This window comes from Schistocerca cancellata, chromosome 5, assembly GCF_023864275.1.
Source record: "Schistocerca cancellata isolate TAMUIC-IGC-003103 chromosome 5, iqSchCanc2.1, whole genome shotgun sequence".
Classification (NCBI taxonomy): domain Eukaryota; kingdom Metazoa; phylum Arthropoda; class Insecta; order Orthoptera; family Acrididae; genus Schistocerca; species Schistocerca cancellata.
This window is the reverse complement of record NC_064630.1, coordinates 735,166,144-735,184,496: the sequence shown is the minus strand read 5'-3', so window position 1 is coordinate 735,184,496 and position 18,353 is coordinate 735,166,144. Positions and strand designations below refer to the sequence as shown.

The following is an 18,353-nucleotide window of genomic DNA, read 5'->3' as shown; positions in this document are numbered from 1 at the left end:
CCACCTCCTCTCTGTCCATCTCCTGTCCCACCCCATTTTCATCCTCACCACCACCCTCACCCCAGTGGGAGGTGGTGATTACCACAGTACCCCGAGTGTAACATTTGTTGTTTTTTCTCCTTTTTCTGGTGCCATACAACAACATAAATTTGCCTGAAAAATAGTCTCTCAAGTATGAGGCAAAGTCTCTCTTCACACATGCTGTCAACCTCAATAATGAGTAAGTTTTGTTGCCAAGCCTCATAAAAGCAGTAGTCTTGTCTACAATACGTTCCATCAACTTTGACCATTGATGTAAGTAGTGTAGGGATTGTTAGTCACACAACAACAGTCAATGTAATTGCTTTGAAACCATATGTTTCCACATATCCAGAAATAGTGCTTGGGAAGGATGCACTTGTCACAAAATCTTCATTTAATTATATTCAAGATATAAAACTTAGGTAATAATATAACATTTAGGTAAAACTGGAATACCCCATGCTTCTGTGGAAAGACATCTATTGCCTTCTTGACTTGAGTCTTATAGCTGAAGTTGTAATGCATCCAAAAGTGAGAAATAAAAAAAAATTTTTTTTGATGTAGTGGACACTTATGTTTCTGACTTGAGTTATGTAGGTAAAGTAAAGATAGTGACACATCCAAAAACGTGAAACAAAGAAAAGTTCTTCACTTACAGGGATATTTATGTATCACATTTCCTACTTGAGATATATAGGTAAAGTGAAGATTGTGATACATTCAGAAATACAGATTGAAAGAACAATTTGTTATATTTTTTATCTTAGTGCTTCTTAGTATCACTTTGTGACACTACAACAAGATATTTTTGCTTTCAAACCAGATTTTTTAATCTGAAATATGCTAACTTGGAAAATGATTCAGAATCAATATTAAATTGTAGGTTCTCACATAACTTGCTAGTCAGTTCAAAAGTTGGTATGATGCAAGGATATACACTTCTAATAGGACTATGGGTACTAAAGCACTGTGATATTCAAACCAGATTGTGGGTTGTGATAAGTTACTACTGTATGGTAAGTTAATGGTTTAAGCTCTTCCATTCATTACAGTTATTTATCATAATAGTTATACAACAGAGTTGAGTGATGTATGAAAGCAAGTTTGCAAAACATTCTGATCTCTACATCTGTAATAATTATGTAGAGAAATATGATGTCACAGTTGCTTTGTTGACACCATAAGTGATGAAAACCAATAAAGTATCACATTTTAATCATGTGGAGATGCCTATGATTTAGAATTAGCCCCATAATTTTTTATACCTCATTCCTCTAACTGTACATGTCTAGATTTTTACTCATTTCTTTTCCAATTTCATAGATTTTCTCTTTCCATCTGGGATCTGGAAAGAACATTGTTTGTTTTTAGAAACATGAAATATAATATTTACCTCTTAACATTCTTGTGTGTCTCACCATACTTTCCCTTTAAAGTGAGTAAAGTTTTTCCCACTTTTATATGCTTGATGTTTGCTTTTATTTGATAGTTTTAAACTTCATAATCTCTCTAATCATATGGTTATTCAATCAAACATTATGGAACATCAGTTTCAATTCACATAATCAGTAAAACATTATAACATAAAAACACACTGAATTCCAGTTAAATCATTTCAGAATTTCATGACTATAAATTTATAGGATTCAGTTCATATACTATAAAAGAAAAGGGAAAGAACCAAGTTGCAGTGAAATTTACATGTCATATGACATTTATAATAATGATGTTGAACCACTTTCCAGAATATGAATGTGCAATGAAATAAACAACATTTAATGGTCAATCATTAAACAATTTAAGTGGATAAAGTAACAAGTGAGTTGATAATAAAGCATATCATTACTGCAAAAAGTAAACAGGCACTGAAGTTGATGAAATCTTATCAGTGTAGGATGAAAATAATGAATCATGAAAATAACTGCAAAAATGCAGTTTCATTCTCATCCACACAGGCAAAAGTAAGGGAATCGAACAATGTATACAATTACATATATAGATTCTTCAGTCTACACTTTAAGTTTCTGCATACATTGTTTCATGTAGGAATCAAGATGAGAGTAATCAACAAGTGTATCTCTGACAAGCTCAGCCAATATACTGGGCCACTGTGCCTCCAACATATGCAGTTTCTCTACAGCAGCACAAGCCACCTCCAAAAGATATGCCAAATGCACTCGTCCTCTGTGCCTCCATAACACATCCTCCTGTATGTAAATGAAGAAACAAAGATGAAAGTTCTTGTGTATGTAACTCATATACATAAAAATGATAATTTAGGCATTACATGCAGTTAAACTGTATAAATCTGAATAATGGAAATTTATTTAATTGACAGATGGCGTCATTTGTATTCAGAGGTATGTGTACTTACAAGTGTCATTCAAATTGTGTGTAACATAAAATACCCTAAATTTATAGCAATTTGGTCCTTACTGCACAACACTTTGCAAAAACAAGATCTACTTTTTGTCATCTGCCATTTAATATTTTGAACGCTTGTGGGTAAATATGCCCTCTAGTTTTCCAGATTGTGTGCTACTTGAGGGTTGAGGAAAGAGACATGTAAAATGGATGAAAATGAACACTACTGACACTTTCTGCAGCTTTTATTGTTGCTGTGGTTTGCAACTTGTAGACTAGTTTGAAACAGCTGTTCACACTAGTCATCTATCCTGTTGTGATGTAAATATATTGAAATTGTCCACATTTGTTTGTATGTAAAAGATCAGTTGTGCACTCTGAACCTAGGTCCAACCAACTGCTTCAGATGAAAACTCCTTTGTAAAGTATAGCCTAGAATGTCATATAATAAAAGTTGGTTGGCGTGTAACATAACAATATTTTCAGCCTTTGCTTAAAATTGCTTGAAATTATCCATTCCATTTCACACTGATTTTTTTACTTTTGCTTTCTTTATCAAATTTATTCATGTGGTTCAATCTTTTCTATTTGGGTTCTATTTTAGATCTTATCCCCAGCTTCATTAAAATGTATTGTTTGTTTATAATAGAGGGAAACATTCCACGTGGGAAAAATATATCTAAAGACTAGGGCTGTTTGGTTGAATCTGGGAGTGGGGCTGAAGGTGAGGCCTTTGGATAGGACAGAGGTTTCGGATTGGGAGAGAGGTTTGGAGGAAAGGTTAACTACTGAATTAGGGTGTTGTGGTTCCAGATTGTGTTGATTGGAATTCTGAGGTTTTGGAGGTAGTGGAGCTGGAAGTGGGAGATTGAGTAGATGGGAGAGACTGGGTTTGTGTGCAATGAGAGGAGGTTGAGGTTTGCTGGAAAGGTTGTGTGGGGTGTATTGTTTGTTTGATTGATTTATTCATCTGTACCTACATTGGTAGGTTTTGTGGAAGATGGCTTCCATGATATAATCCCTCCTAGCATGATACAAGAGAAATGTTCATATTAATTTTGACCCATTTTTTAAGCAACTGAGGTATTTCAGTTGAAGCAAAAGGTCAAAATACTTTGATTCAGATAACTAGTTTGACATAAAAGATGTTGTTTTAATCACAATTAATAATTAGTTCAAACATTGATAACACTCACAGTACTTTACCTGGACAAAATCGTTTCAGTTATGTAAACCCCTGATCAAACAGAGCCTTTTTACGCACATCACAAGAACATTCTTTTTGATTTTTATTATGGCATTTTTCTAGTGGTTTTTGTGTTTGTATGTTTTTAGCCCTTCCCGCCCATTTCATCCTTGTTCACTCAATACACTGGGTTGGTGCATAAGTTCATAGTATTTTTCCGTAAGTTTAATAAACACAACAGTTACACATGAAAAGACTTTAGTCATCAATAATATATTCCCCCTTCACTATTTACAACAATGTGACAAGCCTTGAGTAACTTTTCAATTCCTCAATGGTAGAAATTATGTGGTTTGAGGTGAAAAGCTTGTTGATCCAAATTTGGAGCACATTTTCATCCAACAGGGAAGTTTCTTGAAGATTGTTTAATACAGAGCAGAGAAAGTGAAAATCTGAGGGCACCATATCATGTGAATGAGGTGGGTGTGGAATGACTTCCCATACCAATTCGTGTTTGTTTTGTCAATCTAACAGAATGCGGGCTGGTGTTATCATAGTGTAACATCACTTCATGCACTCTTCCTGGTCATTTTTCTTGGACTGTGTCTACAAGACATCTCAGCTGTTGACAGTAAATGTTAGCAGTGATAGTTACATCTCAGGGAAACAATTTGTAATACACCACACAACGTCACTGTTCCACTAGATGTGTAATATTATATTTTGTGGATGTGTGCAGTTCTTTGTACAGGAAGTTGTTGTTTTGTTCAGGCTCAACCATTTCTTTCTTTTCATTATGTTAGCATAAAGACACCATTTCTCATTACCAGTAATTATGCAGGATAGGAATGGTCATTGTTAGTCACAAGCCAATTGGTGATGAGCAAGCAGAGACGTATATATGGCCACCCACTGATTTTTGTGATTTTAGCTTAGAGCATGCAGTACACAAACACCTTGTTTTTGAACATTCCCCACTGCATGCAAATGTTGCACAATGGTGAAATGGTCACAGTTCCTCACATTTGTCAGTTCTTGAATACAATGACATGGATCATTGTGGATGAAGGCATTTAAATGATCTTTATGAAACCCCGAGGATCTTCCTGAATTTGGACAGTCACTAATGAAAAAATAATCTTTCTTAAAATGAGAAAACCCATTTCTTGCTGTGCTTTGTCCAATGGTATTATCTCCATACACTGCACAAATGTTTCTGGCTGCCTCCACTGCTGTCACCTCTCTACTGAACACAAACAGAAGAATAAGTCAAAAATGTTCCGATTTCTCCACTTGGTACACCATTTTCTAGCATACACCTTTCCACTCACTATTTCCAAATGACAGTATATAAATTCAAATAGCAACAGTGAACTACAAATAAAAAAACACACTCAATAAATAAATCTCTAGCAACCAGAATAAAAACATGCAAAACAAAAACATTCAGAACTTGTGCATCAATGTAACATTATAAATATTATTTGCACGTGAACAGAACTGGGCATTTGTGATGGGGCTTCAAATCTCATTTAGATGTATTGAATTATCAATCAGCATAACTTAAAATTATATGAAACTTAACTGATTCATAGGAGATCTTGTAATTTTGTGTAGGACTTGTTTGATGTCATGGGAATGAGGTGTCAAGCCACCAGAATACAAGAAACAGCCCCAGGTGTAGGTGGGCAACAGCTGTGCAGAGAGTCTTGGCATAATATCACATCTTGGCCTCGTTCATTGAACAGTATCCAGAGCTCAGTTATGCACCAATATTTTGCACGTTAGCATAGCTTTTCAGTTCAACAAGGTGTGATTCTAGTTCAAAACGGCAGTAGACAATCCTGTGTGCTTATTCCCAAAGTGTTGCAAAAGAATGTGTTACAATTTCTCCATCAAGAACACTGAACAGATGACATCACGGTGTCACACATGCTTGGAGCACCAATCTGCTCTGCCACAGATGTTCTCAGCTTGGCCTAAGAGTCAACTGCCATGGCAATGAGTGCACATAGACTTTGCAGGACCATTCTGGAACACTCGTTAGCTCATAGTGGTATATACTTTTAGCAAGTTTCCATTTGCAGTGCCTATGAGCTCTACCACATCATGTAGCACCAATCAAGCATTGTCCTCTATGTTTTGCATCGAAGGTTTGCCAGAAGTACATGTGTCAGACAATGGACCACAGTTCACTTCAGGTGACTTTGAACACTTTTGTGGACCCAATAGCATCTGTCATCTAACAACTGCTCCATTTCACCCGCAGTCCAACAGAGAAGCAGAACACTTTGTAAGCACTTTCTATCAATAGATGGCAATGCTTCACATCACCCACACACAGGAACAGGCACTGCAACTCTTTCTCACCTCCTATTGCTCCCACCAACGACACAGACCATCACTGGTGAAATTTCTTCACAGCTGCCACCATCGGACACTGCTACACTTGATACACCCACCACAGCATCTAGCGCTGCCAATGGTCCACAAGTATCACTTTGCACTGTGTGATCTTGTTCTTTTCAGGGTTTATGGAAACTGCGGGCACTGAGAAAGAGGCATGATACAGGAATGCATTACCTCTTATATGTACTTAATTGCAGGTCCCGAGGGTTTCCAGCACTGCCACCAGAACTAAATGTGCGCATGTCATTTGCCCCATCATTCTGCTGCTTTTCTTCCCCCAGATTCAAGCTTCACAGGACTGCACACACTTCCCAGCTGCCCACTAGTACCATCAGGGAATCCCAGAAGCAGCAGATGGAAGATGCCCTCTCACACCTGCCATCCCTGCTTGACTACCTGATGGAACTGGACCCATCATCACTATTGCTGTCACCATCACCGTCACCGTCATCATCGCCCAGCACATGTCCTCAGGCCAGGACGTGTGCCCTGTCATCAGTTTTCTGGAGGATGCTGTTGCTTTACAAGCCAGATGGCTGGGTATGTATTATAACTTCAAGTTGAACAAATATATTTCAATGACGATGCTATACAGATCAAGTAAACAGAGTAAGACATGTGTACACATTAACAGTCAAATCATAACTGAGACCAAGTCTAGCAGCCGCTAGCTGGCTGGTTGCTTGGGTGGTGCTGCTGCTGCATGGCTGGCAGACAGTGCCGCATGTAGAGGACATGCGTAACTGCGCGGCGGCACTTTGAAAGATCGGCGAGTCACAACACTTTTCCCCCCTTTGAAACTTTTGCTCAGTTCTTGATGGAGGTGGCCTGCAGATTGCTAATGTCCATAGGTGTTGTTTGACTGGCTGTAAAGTCTCGAGGAGGAGGCTTCCCGTACGGACGGAAGTGTCCCTGATGATAACGGGTCGAGAAGACAGGAGACGTGGGGGTCGAACCTGCTGGGGCCCCGTGCACCAATCTGCCTGTTGTGGCAAGTCTGATTGTTATATCAGGAGACATGAGTGATGTGTCCGCATCCATAGGAGAAGGAGGCGAGTAGAGTTGCTCCGACAGATGGTGGTCATCTGGTTCCTGCATGGGCACGTCTCCTGTTGGTGTCAGTTCTTGTGCTGGCACCGATATGATGGTGAGAGGACTGCGTTGTGAGTAATGAGAGATTCCAGGATCCCGAGAGTCAGGTAGAGCCGAAGATGGTGTAACAGCATCCAGAACAGGCGTTGCCGGCACACGAGGCTGAAGCTAGTCCGAATGACGCACTGCAACACCCGTGTCCATCTGGATTCCATACAGGTGTCGGCCACGGTGTCATAAGATGTGGCCAGGACTCCATTTTGGCCGCCTGCCATATCCCTGTACCACACAAGGTCGTCGGCGATAAACCGGCCAAGTGAAGGCACCTGCGGCTGTGAGGTGGAAAGCCGCAGAAGATGAAGTAGCGTGCGGGGCGGTCGGCCATGTAAGAGCTCAGCCGGGCTGTGGTCGCCCATGGGGGTGAAATGGTAAGAAGCCAGAAATTGGAGAAGCACATCAGCAGCAGCAGAAGAAGTCAGGAGTTTCCTCATCTGAGCCTTAAATGTGCGGACCAGTTGTTCAGCCTCACCGTTTGAGTGTGGATGGAACGGAGGGGGTATGACATGCATGACGCTGTGACCGGCACAGAAATCCACAAAATTGGAAGAGGCAAATTGTTGATCATTATCAGTAACAACAGTAGAGGGAAGGCCTTCCAAAGAGAAAATGCGAGCTAGAGCATTGGTGGTTGCCACGGTGGTAGGTGACGTGCAACGGACAATGAAGGGAAAGTTAGAGTAGGTGTCAATAACGAGAAGTCAATAAGTACCAAAAAAGGACCCGTGAAGTGAGCATGAATATGCTCCCAGGGCTTCTCAGGCGAAGGCCACGGTGACAAAAATGACTTCAGGGCAGCGGCCTGTGACTCACAAGGGCCGCAGGCAGCGACCATGTGTGTGATTTCAGAGTCGATGCTGGGCCAGTACAATGACGGCGTGCCAGAGATTTTGTGCAACAGACACCCCAGTGGCCTTGGTGAAGGAGGTGCAAGACCAAAGCACACAAAGACGCAGGTACCACAACACGCAGTGAAGCATTGTCAGTGGAAAGGAGGATAACACCATCCCTAGCCGTGAGGCGGTAACGCAAAGTGTAGTAGTTCCACAATGGATCAGAAGTCTTAGTGGACGGACAATCTGGCCAACCCTTCTGAATACAGCGTAAAATCCGGGAGAGGGTATGGTCAGAACCTGTAGCAGCCGCCAGCCGGTCCCCAGTGATGGGGACCCGCTGCTCGGCAACATCCAGGTGGAAACACAAAAGTTTGTCCATATCAAGTGCCAGATCAGGACCTGTGGGAAGGCGAGACAGTGCATCAGCATTTGCATGTTGAGGTGTCGGCCGGAAATGAATCTCATAATAGAAACGTGACAAGTAAAGAGTCCAACGCTGGAGGCGGTGTCCAGCCTTGTTGGGAAGTGACGTTGATGGATGAAACAAGGAAACAAGTGGTTTGTGATCCATAACAAGAAGAAATTTGGATCCATAGAGAAAAACACCAAACTTATGAAGAGCATAAATAATGGCCAAAGCTTCTTTTTCAATTTGAGACTACTTTTGTTGGGCATCCGTGAGCATTTTGGAGGCGTAAGCAATGGGTTGTTCAGAACCGTCAGAAAAATGGTGCGCAAGGACTGTACCGACTCTGTATTGAGAGGCGTCCGTGGCAAGAACAAGATGTTGGCCAGGTCGATAAGTAGCCAGGCAGGGGGCCTGTTTCAGCATAGTCTTCAGTTTCTGGAAAGCCGCATCGCATGATGCGGACCAGTGAAAAGGCACATTTTTGTGCAACAGGCGATGCAATGGCTGAGCCACCGAAGCAGCAGATGGTAAAAACTTGTGATAGTATGCTATTTTCCCCAAGAAGGCCTGCAGTTCCTTAACAGATGTACGGCGAGGAAGGGCATCGATCGCAGTGACAGTTTGCTGAAGCGGACGAATACCATCCTGAGAGAGTTGAAACCCCAAGTACGTGATAGATGCCTGAAAAAATTTTGATTTCTGAAGGTTACACTTAAGACCGGCAGTCTGTAAGACATGAAAAAGTGTGCGGAGATTCTGAAGATGTTCTTCAGTGGTGGAGCCAGTGACAACAATGTCGTCCATGTAATTTATACACCCAGGGACAGTGAGCAATAACTGTTCCAAGAATCGCTGAAAGAGAGCAGGGGCACTGGCAACCCCGAATGGCAATCATTGGTAGCATGTGCAGGGACTAGACTGCAACAGGTGCAGCATCAGGAGGCTGTGGGGCATGGAGGTGTGTGAAAAAAGGAGCAGGGAAAGACAGGTGGATGCATTGGCAAGGAGCTGCAAATAAAAATGGTGGTAGGTGAGAATGGGGAGGAGATAACAAGACAGAGGGGCTGAAAATTGTTGGGTGGAGAATGTGGGGATGGTATGTTACCATAGGTTGAGGTCGGGACAATTACAGGAGTGGAGAATGTGTTGTAAGGATAACTTCCATCTGTGCAGTTCGAAAAAGTGGTGGTGAAGGGAAGGATCCAGATGGCTTAGGTAGTAAAGCAGCCATGGAAATCAAATGTGTTATGTTCAGCTGCATGTTGTGGCACAGGGTGGTCTACATTGTTCTTGGCCACACTTTGGCAGTGGCTGTTCATCATGGTGGACAGCTGGTTGGTAATACAGAAAGCTGTGCAATGATTACAGCAGAGCTGGTAAATGAGATGACCACTTTCACAGGTGGCCCAGCCCCTGATGGGGTAGGATAAACCTGTAACAGGACTGGAATAGAAAGTGTGTAACACTGTTATTAACCACCGACAGTACCTGCATTTTCACTCACCACCAAATCTAGAGCCAAAACGCTTGTGTAACACAGTTGTTTACCACCAACAGTAGCTGCATTTTGATAGCTGTCATCCCTTTCACACCATAAAATCCCTCCCATATAGCCTGACCACTCGGGTACGGCATATCTGCAGTGACAAAAATGACATGGCCACTTTCACAGGTGGCCCAGCCCGTGATGGGGTAATATAAACCTGTAACTGGACTGGAATAGGAAGTGCTGGGTCGGTGGATTGGGCAGGTTTTGCACCTGGGTCTTCCACAAGAATATGATCCTTGGACTAAAAAGTTGTGGAGGTTGGTTGGGTGAGAGAACACCACTTTAGGAGGGGTGGGAAGTATCTTGGGCAGGATGTCCCTCATTTCATGGCATGAAGATAGGTAATCACAGCCCTGGTGAAGGATGTGGTTCAGTTGTTTCAGTCTGGGGTGGTACTGGGTGATGAAGGGGACACTCAGTTGTATAGTTATCATTCATTTATGTTGATAGTTGTGTCTGAGGTTATTCACATGGGAGAAATTCGTTCAGAAGCTATTCCAATGTACCCCTTCATTCCTAAGTCTTTGATCTGTCTTCTAGCAACTCGCCACCAAATCTAGAGCCAACACACTTGTGTAACACTGTTGTTAACCTTTCCACCAAAACCCTTAGCTCCACAGAAGTTTCAATCTTATCCAAAGGCCTCACCTTCAGCCATACACACAAATTTAACCATGCTGGACTTTTCAAAGACCTACTCTCCTCCTCCTGATCCATCCAATGGGAGCACTTCTTTGCCGCCAATCCCTCCAATCAAAACCACCCTAATTCCAACACTGAACACTACCTTTTCCAGTTCATACCACAATTCAACCCCCCCCCCCCTCCTACCTAAACACTTACTTGTCACCTTCCCAGAATTCCTTACTTTCAACTTAATGTCACCATCCTTCCACAGGTTCCTTCCTCAGAGCACCAAACTTTCAGTATAAGAAAAACAGGCATACACAATCTCAAAACAAATCCTGACCTAATCATCCTACCTGCAGACATAGATTCTACCAGTGATGTTATGAATTGCAGTGAATACCTGGCAGAAGGCCTCTGCCAATTATCCAGCTCCTCCACCTATAAGCTCTGCCAGAGTGATCCCATCCCAGAAGTCCAGCATGTCAATCCCAGCTGGGGCCTGGTTCACATCCTCTGTAGGCATGGTCCCTGTACCAAGCATTTACATTGTATGAACCTCAATCAAGAAGCTATGTACACTTGTGAGGAAATACAATTCGCAAAAAATTATAGTTCTGTTTTGCAGACAGTGCACATTAACACATCAACTGAAAGAATGACAGTGAACTAACTATCAATCCCATTGTGTGACCCTTCAAAATGAATTGCAATAATTGAGACAGCATGCAAGTTTGCATAGGCCTATGCAGGGAATATCAGACAGAACAGACCATCGACAATATAGCAACTTGACACAAACAGACAAGAACGTACAAACTGTGAAAGTAACACATCACATTGAGATTTTCAAGTGACAAATCAGTGACAGAAGATTGACTGCAATACTTACATCACCCACTACATAATAATATCTAAGTTATTATGTAGGGTTTTAAATCCACATTGTCACCTTTTAAATCCTCATTGTCAGCTTTTATGTCATCTCATTGTCTCTATAGAGCTCCACCATGGGAGGAAGGAGAGGATGTTGTTTTGTGGCTGGTATCCTCTCTCTGTAACACAAACTGCATACTATTGTAACTGGCTCCTTCGTCAACACAAACAAAGAGTTACTTAACTTAAGCTTTTACATTCTGTAGTACAAGCTCTCTGTTCTAGTCCACTTTAGCCAGGTGAATACACAACACAGGAAATGGGAGGCTGGTGATAACTGACACCACATTTACACATTCATCCCCAGAATGTGGGAGTGGTTGAGGATGAAGCATGTCAATCCTAGCCAAGGCCTGGTTCATATCCTCAGTGGGCATGGTCTCTCTAGCAAGTCTAACTATTTTGTTCACTATGTGCTGCCTGATTCTGAGCTAGAGGCTGTGACTGCAGCTCTGACTCGGTGATGGACTTGAACTAATTTGAACTAACTAGCCCTCTGGTCCACAGCGGTTACGTAACTACTTGTGGGCGAGAGGGTATTGGCAGCATGTTTCCAGCAAGTCTGTCATGGGCAGCTGTCAATCTCCTTGTCACCTCTATGCCGCATGGTGTTCTGGCATCAGCCTATGCCAGCACATTTCCCCCCCCCCCCTCCCCCCACCCACCGAAGTGCCGCCACTGTTGTGTAGTGAGGCTATAAATGACAGTGGGGAAGGAGGCAGCACACTGGATGATGAGATGGGCTGGGAGCTGTGACTGTGGAGGACAGCTTACTCCCGACCATACTGTTGTGACTCGCCTCTACATGCAGCACTGTCTGCCAGCCATGCAGCAGCAGCGCCACCTAAGCGGCCAGCCAGCCAGCGGCCGCTAGACTCGTACTCAGTTATGATTTGACTATTCAAGTGACACACGTCTTACTCTGTTTACTTGATCTGTGACTTTCATGTATAGTGTTGTCCTTGAAATATATTTGTTCAACTTGAAGTTATAACAACTGGCGACGAGGATGGGATTTTTCTTTTTCATCATTGACCCACATGTTTCCATGGCTACTTGCAACTATTGCGAGGTCTCATAGAACAGCAAACGCTTCTCACAAATGCAATTCGTGATTTCGTCGCGGCATGAAATGTGGGGCGTCTCTCGTCGTTGTCTCTACATCCTTTTCCTCCTTACAATGAGGCGGCGGAAGACTGGTCTGATTACGAAAAACGTCTTCGACAGCACTTCTTGGCATTTCATGTCACAGACGACCAAACATGTAAGTCTCTGTTCCTTTCATGGATTTCACCTCAAATGTATCACTTGTTGTGGCAATTGGCTCCTTTGAAGGATCCTGCGTCTTTGTCCTTTGCTGAAATGTGCTCGCTTCTGTCCATTTATTTTCAAAAGCATATACATGTGGTAGCCTCTTGTGTTGCCTTTTATCGTTGTCAAAAACAAATGAATGAATCCTATCGCACTTGGGCTGCTGACATTCACAACAAATCCTACGCCGATTCCATGGTACGAGATGCTGTTATCTGGTCGACGCCCGACAAAGAAGTTAGACAACATGCCCTTCAGTTGGCAGATCCGACTATCCATCACTCAGTCTTTTGAAATTTCTCGTGCCGCTGGAGCGCAAATAGAGACATGGGGTGATGTCGGGGAAATACAACCTCTGCGCACTGTTGACGAAGCGTGTGGCGTGTCCCTGCCGGCCGACGTGGCCGCAGTACACTCCCAAGTGCAGCCTTGGCCTAACCGCAAACAAACCTCTAAGAAACTGCAGCAAAACCCATGGCAACTTCCTTCATGTCCGCGGTGTTTTACGGAACTTTCATGAGAGGATTGTCACAAATCCAAAAAAAAAGGGTCATGTGTCATCCATTTACAAATCCAACCACATACATGATGTTCATGAACATGGCGCTGATTCTGATTCTGTGTTGTCTGTCAATTGTACTTCTTCCCTTTCAGGGAAGTTATTCCACATTGTCCAAATACTTGGTCGAGATGTTTGCATGCAGGTGTATACTGGTTCTGCTGCCACTATCATCAATTCTCAGACGTATCTCCAGTTGGGTTCCCCAATACTGTCACCTGTCACTAGGCAATTACGGACTTACAATCAACAGAAGATTTCTCTCTTGGGACAATTTGATGCTGAGGTATCATACAAATCTGTCGTTTGCACTGTTCCCATGTTTGTGGTCGACCATAGTAATACAGAGAATCTTTTTGGTTTCGATACCTTTCGCGTTTTTGGGTTCTCCATAGATGACTCTGTCAATATCATCTCTGATGCTATTCCTTATGCTCAATTGGATTCCTCATCAATGACATTTTCGTCACTTTTTTCTCCTGGGTTAGGCCGTGCAAATGACTTTGAAGCTCATATCACTCTCAGACCCACTGCCCGGACTAAGTTTTTTCGGGCTTGGCCCATTCCTGTGGCCCTTCGTGATCAGGTCAAACTGGAGCTGGATCATCTCACTGCTTCAGGGGTCTTGCTTCCTGTCACTTCCAGTGAGTGTCATTGCTAAGCCAAATGGTGATATTCGTCTCTGTGGCGATTTCAAGGCCACTGTAAATGCTCAATGCCTTATCAACACTTACCCTATGCCTCCACCTGAAGAATTGTTCACCAAACTAGCTGGAGGCTAGAATTTTTCTAAACTTGACCTGTCAGAAGCTTATAATCAACTTCCTTTCGACGCTGCTTCCCGGCAGTTTCTGTCTCTCTTCCCATCCCTTCTCCTTCCCTGTTCCCTCCAGATAGTTGCTTGCGCCCCATATGATGCTGCATTCTGGCCCAAGATGCTGGAGTTGGTGGTCATGTGTGTGTGAGGTATGCCTGCTCTTTGTGTGTGTGTGTGTGTGTGTGTGTGTGTGTGTGTGTGTATTTTACTGATGAAGGCTGTGACCAAAAGCTTTATGTGAGTGTCTTTTAACTGTGTCTGCCTGTGTCTTATATGTTCTCTTTATGGTAAGAGCAGTCTATCTTTTCCTACATTGTTGATATTCCTACCTGGAGTTTCCACTGTTTGATTTGTCTTTTGAAAATGTGTCTCTCTAAATAGCATGTCACTGTGTTTTGTGTTACTACTGAGTGTTCTGTTAAGCACTGCATATTTTGTTTTATGTGCTGTCATGTTTCATTAATTTTATGTGCACCAGTGATTTATCTTCTGTAGCAGCTCACATGCATAGCATATCACTGTTTTGTGTTACTACTGAGTGTTCCATTAAGCACTGCATATGTTGTTTTGTGTGCTGTCATGTTTCTTTAATTTTATGTGCCCCATTGATTTAACTTCTGTAGCATTTCACATGCTTTGTGCACAGGTTGCTTTTTGCATATGCCTTCACCACAACCAAGAGTTCATCAGTGTATCCCTCAATCCTGTTGTTGTGTCCATCCCCACCTGTTAATTGCTGCAGGGGTTCTATGGCAATGTCCAAGAAGATTTCTTCATTATTACTCCATTATCCGTTTTCCATGATGCAGGCATCATGCTCTGTTAAAAATTAGATTTGTGGTGCACATTTGGCGTGACTCAGTGATTACAATCTGGACCCAGGTTTCCTTTCCTTATTAATCTTGTTATTGCTACAAACACTACATATAGAGAGAACAGGCAAGTTGTATAGTTATCATTCATTTATGTTGGTAGTTGTGTCTGAGTTTATTCACAACTTTTTCTGTCATCATCTGGGAGAAATTCATTCAGAAGGTATTCCAATGTACCCCTTCATCCCTAAGTCATTGTTCTGTCTTCTTGGCATGGTGTGAATATGATCAGTGTGATTTAAATGTTCTCAGTCAGGAACTTGTAAGACGGTCACCATGAGTTGGCCTGGAATTGTGTGTCAATGAAGCTGGCCCAGTGTATGTATCTAGCTTCCAACAGTGCTGTCATGAAGACTGTCTTAGTTCCTTACATTATCCTACTCTAATTATGCAGTCCCTAGTGTTAACCATTTACTTGTAAAATTGTTGTTTTAATATCATGTGTCATGGTAGTCTGAATAGTTCAGTGCCCCCAGATGTTTGGCTTTAAATTGTTTTTCTTTCTTGTTACATGTTTGCCTGTACTATATTTCATATTGTTGCTGTCAGCATGTGTGCCTTGTAGTCTATGTTGTCATTAGTTGTGCGTTTTGCATTTCAGCTATCTGTCTTTTCATGTATTATGTTGTTGACATATTGACACCACTGGTCTGTCCTGTGAGACTGTCGTAAGGTGTAATCCCCTTTTATACCAGTTCTTACAAGTCTTCTTTTGTCACTGACATATCATGCAATGTTTGATATTTTATCTAAATATGGTTCTACCCTGTGGAAAATTGCATATATATGAATGCAGTTACCTGTACCTCCACCGCCTTTAGGCTATTTTAATTACTTTCCACTATTAGTTTCTTTCTATGACAGCTGCCATTGGCTGTGGATCACTTGTAACTACATATACATATGATGGAAGGCATCTTAGTTTTCCTGCATCTGTTGTCCCCCAGTTCTAGTTTTCATAGAAGTAATAAGGAATATATTGCTCTTACAACTGGATGCAAGTCATGTGCAAAAGGTCTCCAAATGAAGCAATATCCTCAAGGAATTACATTCTTCATGAAGCAACTTGCCAGGTGTTTTTGCAAGCAGATCATAACAGAATTAAATTTCATGTGCCATTTTTGCTGATTCAGGGATTGGTCACAAGTATCTGAGCCAAATAGACCATCATCATTCATCACTCAACAAGTCTGTATCATCAGATTTGACATATTCTAAGAGATATTGTTTAAATAGCTTTCAGCATGTATATGTCATTCCAAGTGAGATATTTTTGTACTTCTATGACTGACAATTGTTTGGTTACAAGTGTATTTGAAGATACTTCATTGTTACTTCTTCAACTATGCCTAAGTGAAAGATTAGTATTGTTGGTTTATTGACTTGTAAATGCAAGTATATGAATAGAAAATTTTGTTCACTAAGTTTATCTATAATGTAACTAATTTGGTGATTTTACCATGTTTGTGACTGACTGTCCTTATCTTGTATTAGCTTGGCATATAATATTCCAGTATTGTTCCAAAACTTTAAGTGCTAAAATAATGAAAATTTCAGGATGCAAACAATAAACAAAAATGTGAAATTTCCATGAATTTAACTTATATTTTCTTGCCTGTGTCAGAGAAGATCTCCGCCACTGCAATGCTTCTTTCCCCACAACACTCCGCAAAGCAGGATCAGCAGTCCACAGCCACTGCTTGGCTGACATCTGTTGATGCTGTTGCTGCGTACCAGTAATCTGCAAGCGACCAAGAAGTGGCTGCAAAAGGCTCTCAGGCAGGGACCACAGAATTATGTCACTTAAGCCTTGGAACTCTTCTGATGCTTCAGCTATGTCTTCATCCTTTACCTCCAAAAAGAAATTTAGGCAGTCAAGATGTTTGCACTGTATGATATAACATGTTTTGTCATGTTTAATGCTATTTATTTATTTATTTTTCATTAATTCATCTTCTGCAAATGTAAACATGAAGGAGAAATTTCAGGAATGTGGAGTAAATTAAGGCACATCAGCACACTCAAACAGAAGTTATAAACTCATCAATAATTAGCTGTTGTTTAACTGTTTCTTAATTATTTGTGGTTATATAAGGAAAATTGAGCTGAATGAAATTATTAGGAAATTTGGTACTTTGGAAAAAAACTGCTTCCTTGGTTTTATCAAAAAGTTGCTGTTTATCTCTTACTTCTAACTTTTCAGTAATTCTTAACCAGTTGTATGCCTGTTCAGTTATCATCCAGATTGTGTCTTGTGTAGTTGAGTTTAGGATCTCGATTAGTATAGAATCATGAAACTTTACAGTTTATGTACATTTCTTTAGATTCATTGGAAGGTAATTTATGAAAATTAAAGGAGAAGACTGAGGCTGATAAGAAAAATTTTATAATTTGAGAGTTCTTACAGCTGACAGTAAACAGGCCCAATGGCCCAAACCCAACCAGGAGAATGTGAATTTTTTAATCTTGGGTTCTTCCATTAAAGCAGCTGCCTTATTGCACTATTGAACTCAATCTATCCCATTTTATACTAGGAACTGGTCTGGAATAGCAATCGTAATATGAATGGATACATCATTGTGAGGCATGCTCTGTCTGGCCTCTCCATCAAGGCCTGTCCAGCTTTGGTGGTACCACTGACCCTTGGCTTCACTGAAGCAAACAGACACAACCACATGCATGGGAAATACCTTGTAATGGCAGGAAAAGAGCAATAAGACAATACAGTTTTGTTCTCTGAAATACCTAAATAAAAAAAGGATGAAATAAGTAACCTATAAATCTACATGTTATACATGCAGTGCAGAGACATGGGAGCTGCAAGTCAGAGAGAATGAAGGCCACTGACACTGGAAATGGACTTTTGGAGAAGCAGTTGTGGCATTTTAAGGATGTTCCATGTGAAGAACAATTCTATGAGACAGATTATGGGAGTTGGTAAGAGAATAATTGATATGATAGAAGCAAAACAGCTGTTGTGACTGAACCATCTAAAAAGAATGAATGATGGTTCGGGGAGGGGAAAAATGAATTTGGAACTGGATTCAATAAGAGAGAATGAAGAAAGGATGCCCAATGAGAGAAAAGGAAGGAAGATATCTATGAGGCAATGATGGCCAGAGGCCTCCAGGAAGGAAAATACCTGAATAGAAAGAATTGGAAAATGAGAAGTGAGAAGTGGTGTCAGCAATAAACAATTCACTTCTTGGGCAGCATATGAAGCATGTAGATGCATGTTCTGCAACTGCAGTATTGAATTTGAATAAAATGCCAACACCAGTTGCATTTTTCTTTTTATTTTAAAAACT

General features: G+C 41.4%; 1 protein-coding gene across 1 annotated transcript in view; it reads right to left on the bottom strand.

Moving 5' to 3' along the window:
* Positions 1-1,711: 1,711 nt before the first annotated feature.
* LOC126187784 (leucine-rich repeat-containing protein 49) overlaps positions 1,712-18,353 on the bottom strand; it is a 154,675-nt gene continuing 138,033 nt past the window's right edge. The window contains exons 7-8 of the mRNA XM_049929056.1: positions 16,661-16,897; positions 1,712-2,228 (exon numbers count right to left, since the gene is read on the bottom strand). Coding sequence (XP_049785013.1) covers positions 2,031-2,228; positions 16,661-16,897 — 435 coding nt within the window. The 3' untranslated portion in view covers positions 1,712-2,030. The remainder of the gene's footprint in view (positions 2,229-16,660; positions 16,898-18,353) is intronic.